This window comes from Petromyzon marinus, chromosome 64 (genome assembly GCF_048934315.1).
Source record: "Petromyzon marinus isolate PM22_M1 ecotype Great Lakes invasive population chromosome 64, UKy_Petmar_22M1.pri1.0, whole genome shotgun sequence".
NCBI lineage: Eukaryota > Metazoa > Chordata > Hyperoartia > Petromyzontiformes > Petromyzontidae > Petromyzon > Petromyzon marinus.
In genome coordinates, this window is record NC_133730.1 from 4,140,953 (window position 1) to 4,159,707 (window position 18,755).

The following is an 18,755-nucleotide window of genomic DNA, read 5'->3' on the forward strand; positions in this document are numbered from 1 at the left end:
TTATGCCGTTAACAATAAAGGTAAACACCCGCCCGACTTTTTTTTCTAACGAGGGCAAAGTGTTGCATTTGAACCTCGTTATTTTTCCCCTCAAGTAAAAAAAAAATACTTTTGAAATTCCACTTTCCGCCCTGATGGCTGTCACGAACGCGTAGCTTTTAACAGGGCCTCGGGCTGAGTAAATTTAGAAGTTAATAAAAATAAAACAACCCATTGTTGATTTTTTTCGGTGGTTCTTTATTTTTACGGCAAATCCGTTCGGCTGTTGCTTTGGATACTTTTTTTTACTCGAAAAGAAAAGCACCACTTAGGGGCCAAGACTTTGGTCAGCAGGATCCTTGCTAAGTATGGCAGGAGGGGGGGGGGGGGGATGGCGTTGACTTCTATGTGTTTCTAAATTAAGCAATATGTGGGTAAATTTTACAAAGTGTAAAAAAATGGGGGGGGGGGGGGACCGTGACACCACCGCACATGCGGCCTCCACTTATTCAAATAACGGATATTTTATTTGTATTAATTATTTATCATTTTATATATATATATACACATTTGAACTTTATATAACGAAATGCGAGCCCCGTTACAGCGCGCGGGCGCCATTTCATGCGTCCGGGGGAAGGTCAAGGGTCGCGAGCCCGTTTGTAGGATGGGGCGTGCGGAAAAAGAAGGGGGGAGGGGCCTGCTGCCCCAATCAGTTGAGGACATCGTGACGGGGGAATGATGAAGATTTAATAAGGGGGGGGGGGCGGTTTGGGGGGGGGGATGACAGGGGAGGGGGAAGTATAACCAACCTAATGAGGGTAATAAGGGGTAGCGGGGGGAGGGATCGGGAGACTGGGCAGACGAGGGGGAGGGGAGGAGGGGGTAGGCGGAAGGACAGAGAACAACCCCCGAAGACTGAGAACACACGTCCGGCATTTCGGGCGCTTATTACAGTGCCCTCCGCCTTTGTGAGATCCCCTCCCTGTCGACGGTGGCGGAATCTTTTAACGCTTGCCGTGACGGGAGGACGGCGTCCAGGGATTCTACGGCGAACGCCCCTCCCCCCGCCCGCGGTATTGACCAGGGCGGCCGTGGGGCTGGAAGCGGGAGCCCCGTGCAACGAGCGGTGAACTTTGCGTCCGCTTGACCCTCTCGTTATTCGTTTCCTCAACGTCCAGAATGCTGTTCGTCCCTCCGTCTGGGTTCAGAGGTCGATGGTGAATGTGTGCCAGCACTTATTCTCTTTCTCTCTCTCTCTATTCCTCGGTCAGGACACCCCTCAATTATTAACGTGGAAATCTGACCCCTTTGGCTGCCCATTTTGCAGCTCCTACTTGTTACAAAGACAAAGAGCCCCCTGAGTAGCCTTAACAGGTTGTCGGCGCAGGCGCTGTTAATGAGGAGCACGATGGGGCTCGGTGACCGGCACCACGCCCGGCCGCCTTTGTCTTCCCAGTGGCTGTGTTTTTACACGCCTCACCAGATACTCATTTGAGTGGACCTAGGGGAGGCCCAGGACCGAGTTCAGATAATCATCGCCGGTTTTGGCCGCGAGCGGGAATCGAACCAGGGGTCGCCGGGTTCGTAGCGCGGCGCACTATAACCGTTGCACCACCGCTCCCCTACTTGTTACGGGCAACGTGTCCACGCGCGTCCGTCGCTATTCCGCGCGGAGCGGTGGCGCAGCGGTTAGCGCATTGGACTACAAACTCTGCCGCCCGAAGTTGATCCCTCTCTCCGGGACGCGGCTCGGAACACCGGCAGCGAGCGATCACCTGCCACGGTGCTGGGCCCTCCTCCCCCTCTTCCTCCGCTGGGTACCTGAAGGGAAGACGGAGACTAAGCCGGCTCTGCTGCTGGCCACACAGCCCCCCCCCCCCACACCCCCACACCCTCTCGCGCTCAACTAGCCCTCGATCTTTCCCCGCCGTCGCCGTTATCGAGGACGCAGGCGTGCGGTCGTCAATAAATGATGACGTGAAAGTTTCGGTGGCAAACCCTGCGTTGGGTTTCCCCGTCTCTCCGCTTGCGCGGTCCTCTCCTCCGTCAACTGCGACGCGACTCGGGCCCTCGCTCCCAACACCGGCGGCACGCACGCACGCACGTACACACGTACACACGCACATACACACACACGTACACACGTACGCACTTACGCACGCACGTACGCACGCACGTACGCACGTACACACGTACGCACGTGCATGTACACATGCACGCACGTACGTACACACGTACGCACGCACGTACACACGTATGCACGCACGTACGCATGCATGTACGCACGCACGTACGCACGCACGCACGTACACATGCACGTACACACGCACGCACGTACACGCGCACGCACACACGCACGTACACACACGAGGACTTTCTGTGGACGGATGGGGGGGGGGTGGTGGGGGGGGAGTGACGAGGTTTATTTGTACCCCGACGGACCCCCGTCGAGTATCACCGCGCTGACGTCGCGATTGGCCCTCAATGCGGACCCCCCCCTCTCGTCAAGATCCCTTATCCGGTGGTCACGTGACACGGGAGATCTTTGTCATTGCCCTTGTCGTTATCGCCCCCCTCCCCCCCCCCCCCGTGCGTACAGAGTCTGCGTACGCCGCTGCTTATGCGCAGCCCAAGGTGATGGCCGGGCAGTTTGGCCAAAGCACACGGACATTGCCGACGAACCCCTTTGTGGTGAGTGACCTCTGTCCACGGGGGGGGAGGGGGGGGGGCGGTGAGTTCCCTGTGACGATGAGAGCTGTGCTCCGTAGCAGCCGCGGGTGCCATTGTTTGCGGGGGGGGGGGGGGGGGGGGGGACCACGTGGGGGACAACCCTGGGTTGCTCGGAGGTCTTAACGAGCAGCGAGCCGCCGCTACCGCTGAGATCATCTGGGTTAAGCTAGCAGCTGCCGAGTGCATGTCCCCCCCCCCCCCCCCACGATTAGCACGGGCTGGCTACGTACGGTGCGAAAGAAGTTCAACGTACATATGCACGTAGATACCCTCCACCCGTGAGTCGTCTGAAGCGAACCCTTAAATTAGGTGCGCTGTTGTCATCGACTCGGCCAAACCGCGTGAGCCAGAAGTTAATGTGATAATACAAAATTCCGAATTTATATCGTTATTTATTAATATGTTGTTAAAACTATGGTCTTATATTTGTGGTGTTATTATTTTTCTTCTATATGACACCAATATTGGATTATGTGTGTATGTATGTTGAACTTCTTTCGCGCCGTACGTAGCCAACCGTGCTAATTGGAGGTGCAGGGAAGGACAACCAACTAAACACGGAAACAAATTGTCAATCGTAACGCTGTGGTAGCGATGGCCTGTGTGTTCATTTACACGCTGCTCCGCTGACTCTTGAAAAGTGCAGAAGCGTGTCTCTTCGCATAATGACAAATACAACAACAACGACGACCGCCGTTCGCCACGTAGTGGCGGTGACGTCACCACGGCGATTGTGCCAGGCCAGGTGCACATAAACACACCGCTGGATGAATGCATCCCCACAACTGTGCCCAGTAGTGGGGATTGTATGGCCGTACTTCACCAGCGCTGTACAGGTGGATTGGTGATGAAGGGGGGTGGGGGAGGGGGGCAGGACCGCAGGGCCGGTCGAGACTTCGATCGCCACTGACGTTAGCCGTGGCCGGGAATCGAACTCGGGTGGCTTGGGTTCGTGTCGCGGTGCGCGGACCACTGCATCACCGCTCCACCCACCCACCCACCCACCCGCCCACCCACCCACCCACGGCACATTATTCTAGGCGTTATTAAATTGCCGGCATAATTTCTCGGAGCAAAATGCAATTTATTTCGCTTTCAAATTCTGCAGCGCAAGTCTGCCCAGCTCAGCTCCGACCTTTATTTCCCGGGTCACGCGTAGGCAATTTTTGTTTTTAATTAACACATGCAACCTAAAAATTGCTTACGTTGAGTGGTTAATTTAACAAAAAATAAATGCGTGGTAACCTCTGTGCAAACTCATGTGCCAGTGGATACACGAATTTGCTTTTAGCTGTTTGCTTTAAGGGGGGCTCTGTGATCCAGTTAGTAGCTAATTCTCTTTTCGCTCCAAGGCACGGCATAATTTGTTTAAACGTAAGTGCATTATTTTTTTTTTACTTAAATAAATGTTGCTGCAGACAAACCGATTGAGGTCGCACGTCAGAAATCAAGGATGCTGCTGCCACAATGGTGTCATGGATGGCGCCCTGCATTGGCGATCCAGAGGTCTCCAGTTCTTACTCCATCTCCCGGCGCTGCGGTTGAAACATCGGTGCATGTCGGTTTTAAATCCCCCGTACGAATGGGTTCAGCACATTCAATCGATCGGTGCGTCACACGCAGTGGGAAAAAAGTGTGTGTACTCCCCACCTCTTCCGAGACGTTTGGCCACCGTGGAAGAGTAGGCCAAATAGCCCTCCTAGAAGGAGCCCTCCGGAACTCCCTTTAGTGCAGTGTCCTTCGCTCATTTTCAGAGGGTGGGGTGGAGGTGGGGGGACACTCTCGGCGATAAGACATCAGCGCGCGCGAGGGCCGCCACACATTTGAAACCATTGTTGGTTTCACAGCAGCACGATGATGATGTGTGGGGTCTTTTCACATTTATGTATTGTCGAGAGGGGAGGCCGCACATCAGGGGCGGCAGTAAAGGCCACCGGGGGCCACCAGTGACATGCGGGGCCTGGCATTGCAACGATAGAACACCGCTTTGGTTGGAAGCGCTTCCCCCCCCCCCCCCATCAGTGACATTGAGGAAGCAATTGCAGTGCTGCACCTTTACCTGCGATGGCAGTGTAGCCGAGTTAGGCAATGCACGCAGATCGTGTGCGAGAAATTGACAGCGTTGGTAGGTTGAAAGCTCATTTCTTTAGAAGTGCTTTTTGTGTTGAGTTTGCCTCGTCCTTCCCCCACACCTCCGATTAGCACGGTTGGCTACGTAGGGTGCGAAAAAAGTTCAACGTACGTACACGCGCGAGGTCTTCTTCTCGTTATGGTTCCGGAACGTGATGGTCTCCCTTGCAGTGGGAGTCACCTTCAGAGAGAGGGGGCTAACACGTAGGCTTTCGCGACCAAAACTAATGTCATAATAAAGGTTTTTGGGTTGGATCGCGTTATTTATAAATGTGTCGTAACCCTCCACCACCCGACACGGCCAATCAGCAGAATATGTGTCACGTTGACAAAAGACAAAATAGTTCACTACTATAGCCCACCGGTGTGTGGGAGAGTGAATCCACAACATTAAAATTTTTGAGCACGACGTTGCGCTGGTAATTACATCCAGCATCATGGGGCAATTTGCCCTGTCGGGTGGTGGAGGGTTACGACACATTTATAAATAACGCGATCTAACCCAAAAACCTTTATTATGAGAGGGGCTTACGTTCGCTAAAAATACAGAGACAGAGCCGTGATTGGGAGGGCCACTTGGGGTAATGAGATTATCTCCGACCACGCCAGTTTGTAGAGTGGTAGAGCAATGGCAGTGGTCAAACCTTAAAAAAACGGAGTTAATGATCACCTTCTGAAATGAGTAGAAGAATGTTTACAAATAAATACAACTTTAAACTATTTTTTGTTATTTTACCGGGTAAGGCCCACTGAGCTAATTCGCTTTTTGTTTCAGAAGCGACCTGGCCACAAACGATAGCTCAACCAAGTGGCGGCTTATTGTGTGTCAATGTGTAGCAGCCAAATACTCTAAACGCTTGTCTGTAAACGTGGAGGGAAAAAACCGGAGGACCTGGAGAAAAATCCACGCCACCACGGTGGAGAGCGTGCAAACTCGAAATGTACAACAAGCGTCAAGGTCGGGATCGAACCCACGACCTCCTGTATACCAGGCGAGGTAGTTAACATCCCTTAGCTACCGTGGAGTGCCACTTGATTTACAAAAATAATTGATGAATTCATCATATTAGTTTTTTTATGCACAACAGGAGTGGTCATTTTCGTTTGGTCCTTTGAACCAGTGGTGGAAATTCCCACATTCCTACAACGGGCATCAGTATAGTCATAAATTCCCACATTACTACAGCAGGCATCAGCCTAAGTCATAAATTCCTACAGTGGGCATCAGTATAGTCATAAATTCCCACATTCCTACAGCGGGCATCAGCCTAAGTCGTACATTCCCACATTCCTACAGCGGGCATCAGCCTAAGTCATAAAATACACTATCAATGAGGGGTGGCCAGATGTCTCCAGGTTTCAGAGCCACTCAGCCCGCACCCCCGAGAACCTAGATTTTAATCCAGGTTTCAGCCACCAGCGATTGAACTGGGTTCTCAAGAGCGCAGCGAGTTGATGGGAAAGGGGCACCGATTAAGGGTGGCGTCTCCTTCTTTCTCTTGCAGAGTGGTGCGACCTCAGGGACGTTTCCAAGCACCAGTGTCTCCAACAATCCCTTCCTGTAACCCCCGACTTTGCCTTCCACCCTCCCACACACCCACCCACTCACTCGCTCACCCACTCGCCACTTGCTAACCTACTCGCTCGCCCTCTCACCCGCCGTCTCACACGACCCAACTAGCCTGCTCACCAACCCACCTGCCCACCCACATACTCATTTGCACATCCACATACCCGCCCGCCCGCCCGGCCGCCCGCTCGCTCGCTCGCTCACACACCCCGTATATTCGCCTTCTACCCACTTGCAGACATAATCACCCATCCACACACAACAACAAGAACTGTCGTTCACTAAGTGGCGGTGATGTCACCACTAAGTGGCAGTGATGTCACCACTAAGTGGCAGTGATGTCACCATGGCGATTGTGCCGCGATAGGTGCACTTTTAGGTGACGGGAAATGTCGAAGGCCCGCTGGCAGGTCACGGAACGTACCTCAGGTGCCACGGGGTGACTGAGATGACTGGCAGATGCACCAACGAAGACAAAGATCCCCCGTATAGCCTCAACAGACTGTAGGGGCAAGTGCTGTTAGCGAGCACCTATGAAGACCGGAACGGCACACGAGAGGGTGGGTGGCCAACACCACGCCCGGCCGCCTTTGTCTGCCCAGCGGCGATGTTTACTACACACCGCACCAGGTACTCATTTGAAGCTGAGTCGACCTAGAGGAAGCCCAGGACCGGTTCAGATAATCGTCACCGGTGTTGGTGGCCGTGAGCGGAAATCGAACTTTTGGTTCGCCGGATTCGTAGCGCAGCAGCGCGCTAACCGCTGCACCACCGCTCCCCGAGATGCACCAACACGCTCGCACGCGCGCATTCACGCGGCCGCCAACGCAGCTGCCCCGCAACACACACTGAACGCTTCCCCAGTGTAGTTTTGAATGTCAACCGCGCGGGGCAGTGTCCACCTGCGGTCAGGCTGCGCACGAAGGTCATGATCCCGGCACCGACGGGAGCCGCGAGCACGCGTGCATGACGCACGCGCGTCTGCAATTCGGCGTTAAGCAGTATTTAACTGAAGACTGATTGTGCAATCGACTGAAGCTTGATCGCAAACGATAGTGATTTCACTCCTCAGCTGCCGGCTCTGGTTTATACGTTTGTATCTTTTGTCGCGTGGTACGTAACTTACCAAAAGTGTTGTTCACTTGGCGTCTGTAGCATTTATCGTTGTTTTTCTGTACGATGCATCGGAATCGGCTGATACTGCACGAGCCAGAACTAAGAGAGGGCCTCTGTCGTGAGGAGCCCCTCGGCATCGGGTGGAACGCTGCAAAGCACTTGTGGTCTGGGTTGGCGTATCGTCGATGACACGTTCACTACCGAGTGTAGCCTCGGCCACTGAAATCCGAGTCGGGTGTTGTGGCCGAAACGCTGACAAATGGTCACGGCTCTATTATTATTATTATCCACCCGGTATGACTACGATTACCTTTGATCATCCACTCAGTCCACCTGTTTTACCGTACTCGTGCACATACATAGTACGTTATGTGTTACACAAGAGAGATTTACATCGTCACAATTGTACGTTTGCCTTGCGGGTAAATTATTAGAATTCTTTGTCACTTGGCCACCTGGCCTGCACCTGTCATTTGCAGAATGTTGTGGTATTTGTGTACAACCTCTTCCCACCCCCCCACCCCACACTTCCAATGCACTATCTATTCCTATCACGACGACCGTATAAAGCAAACTGCGAAGCAACGTAAATCAGTTTCTTATGAGAAGGATGTTTAATATATTTTTTATGGACAGAACACATTTTGGCGTCCTCTGGTCTAACACCGTTTGAGACGAGGCTCAAAAGAAAGCTCTCTGGTGTGGACCAATCAGTTTCAAAGACAATGCATCATATATTATCAGAGTATGTTTTTTGTTTGCATTCTGACCACAAGTATTGTGGTTAATGCAGACATGATTCCTTGTAAAAGGTTTCAGTTTGGCGTTTTAACATCTCAACACAGCTGTTTTGTTGCCAGAAAAAAGGGGAAAACCTATTCTCATAAGATGAGTAATAGTGACTTATGGATAGCAAGTACAAAAATACAATGTATGAGATTAATGAGAGAAAGGCAAGTTAGATATCTTGAACGAGGCTGAATATAAATGAGTTGACTGGGACAATTAGGGATACAAGAAGCTGGGGAAGACGGCGAATTAAGCACGGTGGTGAGATGTTAACTACCTCGCCTTGTATGCAGTTGGTCGTGGGTTTCATCCTGACCCTAACGCCTGCTGTATATTTGGAGTTTGCGCGTCTCTCTCTCCCCGTGGTCGCGTGGAATTTTTCTCCGGGTCCTCCGGTTTTTCCCACCAGATTTAGAATGAACGTCACGCGTTTAAAGAGTATTTGGCTGCTATACATTTCCACGTGATAAGCCACTTCGTTGAGCCATCATGTGTGGCCAGGTCGCTTCTGAAACAATAGCTATACGGCCCAGTGGGCCCTTACCTGGTAAAAATACAAAATAGTTTAGTTTTACATAAGCAATTTGAACAATTTCATGCAATTTGGAGTATTCAAAGTTCTTGAGCATTATCATGGACAGAGCTAATCGTAAGTACATGGTCATAGGACATGGTCATAGTTATCAAAATTATAAATATATATTTTATGTTTTACTTGCGCATTTTTATTATTCTATTCAGGGTGCCCTTTGGAGGATACTCGTCTGGCGTGTGGCAATGAAACGCTTAAGTATACAGGAAAATATGTTTCCATCGTTTAAACCGTGCAGCCCAAACGGCCGTCGTTATAATTATTTCCTTATGGATAATTCTTTATGAGCATCGTATGTGAAGCGTTGGGAAAAGCGTATTCCTGCATTTGTCATTGCCGATTGCACACCGCTGCCACGCAGCCCCCAGACACTGTTTATGATCTGTCGAGAGGACGATAGCAGGTGTTTCCGTATTCCCCGTCGGGCATTTAAACCCCCGTAGAGCGTGAGCAGACGCCTTTTGTGCACGATGCCTCGCTCACACGTGCGCACATGTACGGAGCGGTTATCACTGAGGGAGAGAATCATCCTTGAGATATAAGCGATTTCCCACCCGCCCCCCCCCCCCCAAAAGGTAACAACGGCCTGGTTTTGTTGTTGTCCGTAACTCTTTATTGACCTTGACCTTACACGAGTGACCCTTGACCTTTCTGGGATCCACGGGCTTTTGTCAACCCTAAAAAAAGAAATGCGCGGGCCACCGTAAACCAATATCGTGAAAAGGCCATGTGGCTTGCTCCTTATTTATTTATTGACACGCACTCGTGAGATGGCAGACGCTGTGGAGTCGTGCGATGGGCAAGTGAAAAAAAAAGCGCGGCGATTTTTGACGCAAATCGTAGTGTCTGCAACAGTTCCATGGACCATTATTCCCCCCCCCCCCCGTGGCCTCTGCGGACCTCCGGTTGCAAACCCCTGACCTAGTGACCTCGACCCGAGCACTTGGCGCGCTGTACGACACATCGAACCTCCGATCGTTGACGAGCTGAGCCGCGTCATCGCCTGTTATCGCAATGACCTTCAACACATCGTTTGGCGTGTCCCCCCATTTCTGAAACTTCCTCTGTTCCATTTTCTCTTCTCCCTACGCTCTTTCGGTTTATTGCCTGGCCTTTCAGCGGAGGTTCTCGCCCGCACGACGCTGATGCCCCGCTTTTTAACGAACCGACACTAAATGTCGGCTGCGCGTTTCGTGGGAATGTCGCCCCAACAACTTTTGGATATTTTTCAGCAGCCTGCCGTCGTTTTCTATGCACCTGTGCCACCGTGGAACGAAGGGCCAGCGTTCCAATCGGCGGTCGGCGGATTCACAAAATGTTCACGTGTGACCGCTTACAAACGGCAGTCCTGTAGCGCAGTGGTGTGTCACACTCGGTTTGTTGCAAGACGTAGAAGCCTCCTTCAAAGAATTCCAACGCAGGGGATCGCCTCTTCGGTGATGTGTTATTCGTTGCTGCCTTTTTTTTTTTCCCCGATTAGCACGGTTGGCTACGTACGGGGCGAATTAAATTCAAAACATTTTGCTAATACAAAATGTGAGAACTTGCCAGACCTGGACTACGTGGGCCCATGTGGCATCCCGTCGTGTTGGAGGTGAACTGATGCCATCCGGATGTGTGAATGCAATTTTTTTTTTTTAAATCTTCGGCTTCTCAAGCACGTGCTCACGTAACGTTTTTGGTTCTTTTTACGCGTCTTTTTCAAATTGAACGCGTGTAACTTCTAATCACGGGGTCGGTGAATCGCTGAGAGTCGCTATACGCGTGTACGTTTTCACAGTCGTCCTGCACCGCTTTCTGATGTTATCCCTTGTTTGTGTACCCACGTGTCGATCGGCATGATGTGTCTGACATATGGCTGTGGTAGCGCGATATTCACTGCCTCGCCTGGTATACAGGAGGTTGTGGGTTCGATCCGTTTGCAGCCCTCAGCCGGTGGTGGAAATTCCACATTGCTATGGTGAGGCTGGGGGGGGGGGGAGTCTATTCACACGTCAACTGCTGTTGAAGGTGGGAGCAGGACCTGCAATTACTTGCTCTCTCCGCTGCTGGTTGAAGGGCCGCCACGACATAGGGGGAGGGGGTCTAGAGAGCCTCTCTAGCAGGGAGGGTATTTGGCCTACTGTTCTCCACTAAGCGAGACATCTCGGAAGAGGTGGCACTATAACCCACACTCTGACCCCAACAGCGTACACGACTCTCCAGTCGACATAAAATTCGCGGGAGCGTGATGTCGGATCGTGAATCAAATCGTTCGGGACGTGTCCTACTACGGTGGCTACCCCAATCTGCTCAATGACATCCGTTTTGTATATCTCTTTGGGTCGCATCTTCCTTCAACAGGAGTCGGGGTTTTGCCGCACCGCGGTGAGTGGATTGCAGAGAGCGTCGTCCCCGTTCTGAGATTGCTCACGCCTGTTCGTAATAACCAACCTCTTGCCCTGGCATTCATTTTAAGAGGCACGTCACTTTAGGGGGTTGTCGCCTGCAAAGTACAAAAAAACAAAACCCCGCACGTGTCATTGGAAGAGAGGGTATCTCCATAAGAGGTCGTTTTGGGTTAGGTCACGTAAATATATATAAATGTGTCGTTAAAACCTGCCACCACCCGACACAGCCAACTGGTAAGGGTTGTCACGTAAACAGCACATGCCAATTCGTCACTAGTACAGCACACCGGTTGTGTGTTGGAGAGCCAGATTTGTGGCTGTCCCCTGAAGCTGGTTGTAATTACTGGCGAAACGTCGTACTCAGATTGCAAATGTTGTGGCTTGGCTCTCCAACACACCGGTGTTGCTGTACTAGTGACGAATTGGCCACGTTCTGTTTACGTGACAACCCTTACTAGTTGGCTGTGTCGGGTGGTGGCGCGTTTTAACGACACATTTATATGTTAATGCGCGATCTAACCCAAAAAGACCCTCTATTATTGATGATATTGGTCGCGAAAGCCTCGTACGTGTTAAACAAAGAGTATCTCGTCAAAGCCAAGAGGAGATAACGACGTTGTACATGCATCGTACTGAGCGGCGTTATCATGACGCGGTGGGCAGAAAATCTCGACCTTTAAATGCACCCCGGGAAGGCTGACGGATTTCCCAGGACAGCGACCTCAAAATAAAGAAGAGGAGGAGGGCCCAGGGGAAAATCGGGACAGGTGGCACCCCCCCCCCTACCGAACCCCTCCTGAGCGTCGTTTAAAGTCACAGCTTAATTCGCTTCGCCTCATTAGAAGCGGAGAAGAGCGTTGTGGCCGCGTTTACGTTGGAAGTTTAAAAAAAAACTTTTTTTTCTCCGTATGAGCCGATGTCAACAAAAATGGAGGGGGGGGGTCGTAATGAAAGAGTTATGGTCACGTGGCTTTGTCGCGCTAATATGGGCCTCAACGTGCCATCATAGTAATTTTTACACGGTCAACTTACACCAACAAAAAGTCTCATCCTCACCATTTCAACACAAACTGTGTTGAGATCGTAATAATAATAATCATAATAGTGTCTGTGTTTACCCAGGAATTGCCTCGCTTGTTTGCAGGAGGTTTCACGCATTTGGATGATTTGGCCGATTGCATTCGTGAGTGTTTGGCTTCACGTGAGAAGAGGAAACCAGGCTACGGTTACTTGGGAGAGAGAAAAAAATCCGATGCATATTGATCATAACGATGCAACACTTAGGCCTCCACAAGGGCGCAATGACCCATTGCTGTAGTGTCATCTCCTAGCCCCCTACACTGCACAAAGCGTACAACACATTACCCCCGGAGTGTGAGAAATAAGAGTAGGTGTAAATTTTTATTTAAAGCTTTCGTGACTGCAGGGATTCATATTCTTGGTTCTTTCGGTAAAGTCACGTAGAAGGGAAACAATGAAATAATAAAAATATAAAACAATCAAATTCTCACGACGTTTTGACTGCAACACAAGCAATCATCATCAGGTGTGAAAACAGCAAGAACATTTGAAAAAAGTGGCCGTTTTTTTTAACGTTAGCACCACGGAGAGCGATTTGGCAGTTATTCCTATGGACGAGTCCATTTATGTTCGGAAAAGAGGAGGGGGGAGACGAAGAGAATGGAATGCGGTCTGAAAGCCACCGTAAGCGTGAAAAATCGATTAAGACCCGAAATGGTTTATCAAATCCTTCCAATGATTGCTAAGCCAGAATCCATCTTCTCGGTTGAAATTGTCTCTGTGTTTGTATATGTGGATAGCCTCATGAACGAATCTCGGATTCCCACCACCATCCATCCCAGAAGAATTCCCTCATCAAGACTCTGCACCATAGAGCCCAATGCATCTCCGACCAGGAACACATTGCCAGTGAACTCAAGCACGTACACCAAGCTCTTAAGGCTAATGGTTACTCCGACTACACAATCCGCAAAGCTATCACTCCAACCATGAAGAAGGACCCTCTTGAGGAACCATTCAAAACCATCACTTTACCCTACATTGCGGGGATCACAAAAAATATTCCCAAAATCTTGAATTAACACTAGATCCAGGTCCGATTCAACACATTACATAAAATCCGTGATCTGGTTCCGTCTGTAAAAGATGTGATTCCGGACATACATTACCCTGGCGTCTACAAACTAAGTTGCCTCTGTGGTAGTAGTTACATTGGAGAAACCAAACGCCATGTCTCGGACCGCATTCGTGAACACAAACCAGACCTGAAACACGGTAGGACCAACACCTCGGCCGTGGCAGATCACTGTTATAATTCAGTAGGCTCACATGACATTGACTTCTCCAAGACAGAAGTTCTTTGCAAGCCATCTGGCTACCATGAGAGATTCGTTCATGAGGCTATCCACATATACAAACAAACAATTTCAACCGAGAAGATGGATTCTGGCTTAGCAATCATTGGATTGATTGTTCACGCTTACGGTGGCTTTCAGACCGCATCCATTATTTTCCTCTCCCCCCTCCTCTTTTCCGAACATAGATGGATTCGTCCATCTGAACAACTGCCAAATCGCTCTCCGTGGTGCTAACGTTAAGAAAAAACCGCCACTTTTTTCAAATTTTCTTGCTGTGGTTTTCACACCTGATGATGATGATTGCTTGTGTTGCAGTCGAAACGTCGTGATAATTTTATTGTTTTATGTTTTTATTATTTTATTGTTTCCCTTCTACGTGACTTTACCGAAAGAACCAAGAATAAGAGTAGGTGTTTTACCCTTTTCTGGCAATAAAACAGCAGGTGTTCAGATGTTAAAATAACCAAAGAGAAACCTTTTGCAATGAATCAAGTACTGTATTGCATTAACCACACACAGTACTTGTGATGAACATGCAAACAAACACGTGGCTCTGATAATATATGGAATTATCTTTGAAACTGATTGGCTTACATCAGAGACAGCAGCCTTCTTGATGGCCTGGTAGTGAAATGTTAACTCCCTCGCCCGGTATTCAGGATGTCTTGGGTTCGATCCCGACATTAACGCCTGTTGTATATTTGGAGTTTACGTGTCTCCTTCTCTCCGTGGTTGCGTGGATTTTTCTCCGGGTCCCCCGGTTTTCCCCTCCACTTTTAGGATCGACGTGCGTTTAGAGGGTATTTGGCTGCTATACATTTCCACGCGATAAGCCACTTCGTTGAGCAATCATTTGTGATGGCCAGGTCGCTTCTGAAAAAGAGCCATATAGCTCAGTGGGGCCTTACCTGGTAAGATATTTGTTTCTATATAGTTTCGTAGACCTCGCTCTGCTAGTGGGTCATTGAGCATCGCAGCTAAGTTGCGCATTTCGACTCTGCAATATCGGGTTTTCTCCGGGCGCTTTGGTTTCTTCCCACGTGGTGCCCAACACTCATGAATGGATACATGGCCAAACTTCTCATGCAAGGACCCTCCTAAAAGCCTCACCGGCCCTGGTAACCCAGAGCAAAATAACAGTGGTAAAGTTTACTACCCGCAGTGTATTATTATATTTATTTTTTGACCCATTTTGTAAGGGTGTTCGTATGATTTATAGTACTCCAAAATGTGGTTATGTTTACAAAAGAAGGTATTTTCTAAAATACGTGAGATTGTCGCTGGAACTGACGAAGCTGGCCGCGGCCGAGGGTCTGTGCTGTGCCGAATGCAAAGCTCAGCTGAGCAGTGAAAGTTATCGAAAACACTTAAAGCAACCAATCAAATGAGAGCAACGCTTATCCACCGCAACCTTATTGGCGCGTTTGGCTACATACGGTGCGAAAGAAGTTCTGCATACATACATAGACTCACACGGAGACCCATAGACTCACACAGAGACCCATAGACTCACACAGACCCATGGACTCGCACAGAGACCCATAGACTCACACGGAGACCCATAGACTCACATAGAGACCCATAGACTCACACAGAGACCCATAGACTCACACGGAGACCCATATACTCACACGGAGACTCATAGACTCACACAGAGACCCATAGACTCACACAGAGACCCATAGACTCACACAGAGACCCATAGACACTCACACAGAGACCCATAGACTCACACGGAGACCCATAGACACTCACACAGAGACCCATAGACTCACACGGAGACCCATAGACTCACACGGAGATCCCACAAATTCACACACAGACTCATAGACTCACAGAGACCCATAGACTCACACAGAGACCCAACAGACTCACACGGAGAACCCACAAATTCACACACAGACTCATAGACTCATACGGAGACCCATAGACTCACATAGAGACCCATAGACTCACACGGAGACTCATAGACTCACACAGAGACCCATAGACTCACACAGAGACCCATAGACTCACACAGAGACCCATAGACACACAGAGACCCATAGACTCACACGGATACCCATAGACTCACACGGAGATCCCACAAATTCACACACAGACTCATAGACTCACAGAGACCCATAGACTCACACAGAGACCCATAGACTCACACAGAGACCCAACAGACTCACACGGAGAACCCACAAATTCACACACAGACTCATAGACTCACACAGAGACCCATAGACTCACACGGAGACCCATAGACTCACACGGAGACTCATAGACTCACACAGAGACCCATAGACTCACACAGAGACCCATAGACTCACACAGAGACCCATAGACACTCACACAGAGACCCATAGACTCACACGGATACCCATAGACTCACACGGAGATCCCACAAATTCACACACAGACTCATAGACTCACAGAGACCCATAGACTCACACAGAGACCGATAGACTCACACAGAGACCCACAGACTCACACGGAGACCCATAGACTCACACGGAGATCCCACAAATTCACACACAGATTCATAGACTCACAGAGACCCACAGACTCACACGGAGACCCATAGACTCACACAGAGATCCCACAAATTCACACACAGACTCATAGACTCACAGAGACCCATAGACTCACACAGAGACCCTTAGACTCACACAGAGACCCACAGACTCACACAGAGACCCATAGACTCACACAGAGACCCATAGACTCACACAGAGACCCACAGTTGTCATCCCGCACCTTGGATTGGCACGGTTGGCTACGTACGGTGCGAAAAAAGTTCAACATACACACATCACCATAACCTCCGATTGGCACGGTTGGCTACCTACGGTGCGAAAGAAGTTCTCCATCCATACGTACATTTAAAAACAAAAAGCTCAGCACCTTCACGAGGCAAATGTCAACACCGCATTGGTGACTCAGCGGTGACGCGGCCGAGCAGTCGCGCGCTTGTCGCTCGTTGCAGATCTCCGTGGTTCGAATCCAACAACGCCGCCCTGGTTAATACTCCGCGTGCATTCGCCAGAGAGACGCGGAGACTGCTTTTACATTTGAGGTTAACGATCCCGTGACGTTGCTTGATGATAAAAGAGGAGGCCCTCTGTGCGGGCTATCGCCATCCAAATTTGTTTAAAAAAAAAACAACCCTCAAATTAATTGGCTGAAACTGTTCTTCGTTTACTTGCAGGCTATATTTTGCCTGTGGAACGTAGCGGTCTTCGTGATAGCCTAGCCTCCATAAGAGTGGCGCAACCACAGAATGAAAAAATATATCTTATTAATCGCACGGTGATGGGGAACCATTTCTATAGGAAGCTGGGAGAGAAAGACGTGAGCTCGTTTCAAATCTAATTCGAATTATAGATTATATATAAGGCGTAAAATTGTCATTTGATCGAGCCATTTTGCGTTAAATTTGTTTGAACAGTTCAACACATTTTTGCGAGTTATATAGTCGGGGTATAATGATTCACTCCTCTTGCGAGTCAATGGATTGTCGCGGTCTAGTCATGGTCTAATTCATTAAAAAAAATTTTTTTTAACATTCTGCCCAATGTTCCTCCAAGTGGCCAGATGGATCACGTTAGCCCATTTACGTACAACATACATCGATCAAAAAGGTATCTCGATTGTTACACCCGGCAAATCCAGCAAATCCAGCACGCGTTTTGTGTAATGAATCGTTACACCCTTGGTAAGGAGAGTAGAATTTGCGTACAAGAGTCTGGAAGAGGTCGTCTGGTGATGCGATCTTCCCGGATCTTTCACTTTACGCCTCTTCACCAACAGTTCTTGGAATTAAATAACGTCGGCACGATGTCCGACGTTTCGTGTCCACATGCCGGGAGTTTCTTCGGGAGCTGCAATCGAAGCTCCCAGCACGAGGAGCGAAACGGCACGCGGCACGAGGCAAAAGCAAAATCACATCGGAGATCTACGTACCGTAAACTGTGAAAACGTACGACTAGCAACGCAGTGATTAGCCACAGGAGTGAATTGTCACATGCCCATTGAGTAAGCTGTGCTGGATAGCTGTTCATAATAGAGGTTGTTTTTGGTTAGATCGCGTAAATATATAAATGTTTCGTTAAAACCCGCCACCACCCGACACAGCCAACGAGTAAGGGTTGATTTGGTGACCACGCTTCTGCGCTCTTTCGCAAAGTGGGCGGGGGGGGGGATTACTGAGTGAACGTTAATAATGCATGCGCATTATGCGAGCCCTTAACGGCACATTTATCTATTTACGCGATCTAACCACCCAAAAAAAACTCTTATGGATGATGTTGGTCGCGAGAGGCTGCTACGTGTTAAACTGGATATCTGTTTTTTTTTTATCTTGTTACTGGCAAAGGAGGTCTCATAATGTAAATGCTCACCCCGAGCCCTCAATACTCTGATAGTGTGCTGTTTTTTAGTTGTACGCCTTTTGGCATCTTCTGGTCCAACACCAATGGAGACTAAAGAAAGCCGTCTCGGGTGTGGACCAATCAAATTCAAGGACAGTTCATATTATTATCAGAGTTGTCTTTTTTGTTTGCATTTTGACTGTTTGTGTTCTGGTTATTGCAAACATGATGCCTTGAATAAAGGTGTCAGTTTTCGTGCCAGTTAAAAGGCTAAAACCTATTCCTGGATATCTGTTGTTTAATTCTAACTATGGACACGTGAAGGCGTGTCAAACGAAAGAGCAGATGATATGCGTTACATATGGAAGATCAGTGGTGCTGATCATTCAAATTGGCGTTGTTCAGAATGCCCTCTGATGTCACCGTAAATGTATTTATTTTAGTTTTAAAAGCTTTCAACGGTTTTATTTCATTTCATTAAAATTTCAAACCATCGCGTACGTGACCGAGTTCGAGTGAGCTCGACTTTGCTTGTAAATACGGTCCTGTATCAAAGAAGAAATCATACCGTACATATTTACAGTAATAATATTGATATATACACACGCGCGCACCCACTTGCCACACCCTGAAAGTGATGTTTAATAGTAGAATGAAAACGGAAGTCAGGAATTTTCGTTTGTTACATACGCGTCGTCATTTTTCGTGCGGGTTTTATTTTTT

General features: G+C 49.2%; 1 protein-coding gene across 3 annotated transcripts in view; it reads left to right on the forward strand.

Annotated features, from left to right (window-relative positions):
* The window catches only part of LOC116956255 (arf-GAP domain and FG repeat-containing protein 1-like), a 57,100-nt gene extending 38,568 nt beyond the window's left edge, over positions 1–18,532 (forward strand). For all 3 annotated transcript variants that reach the window (XM_032977705.2, XM_032977706.2, XM_032977707.2), the window contains 2 exons: positions 2,582–2,673; positions 6,348–18,532. In XM_032977705.2, the coding sequence (XP_032833596.2) occupies positions 2,582–2,673; positions 6,348–6,407 (152 nt within the window). In that variant the 3' untranslated portion in view covers positions 6,408–18,532. The remainder of the gene's footprint in view (positions 1–2,581; positions 2,674–6,347) is intronic.
* The last annotated feature ends 223 nt before the right edge of the window (positions 18,533–18,755 follow it).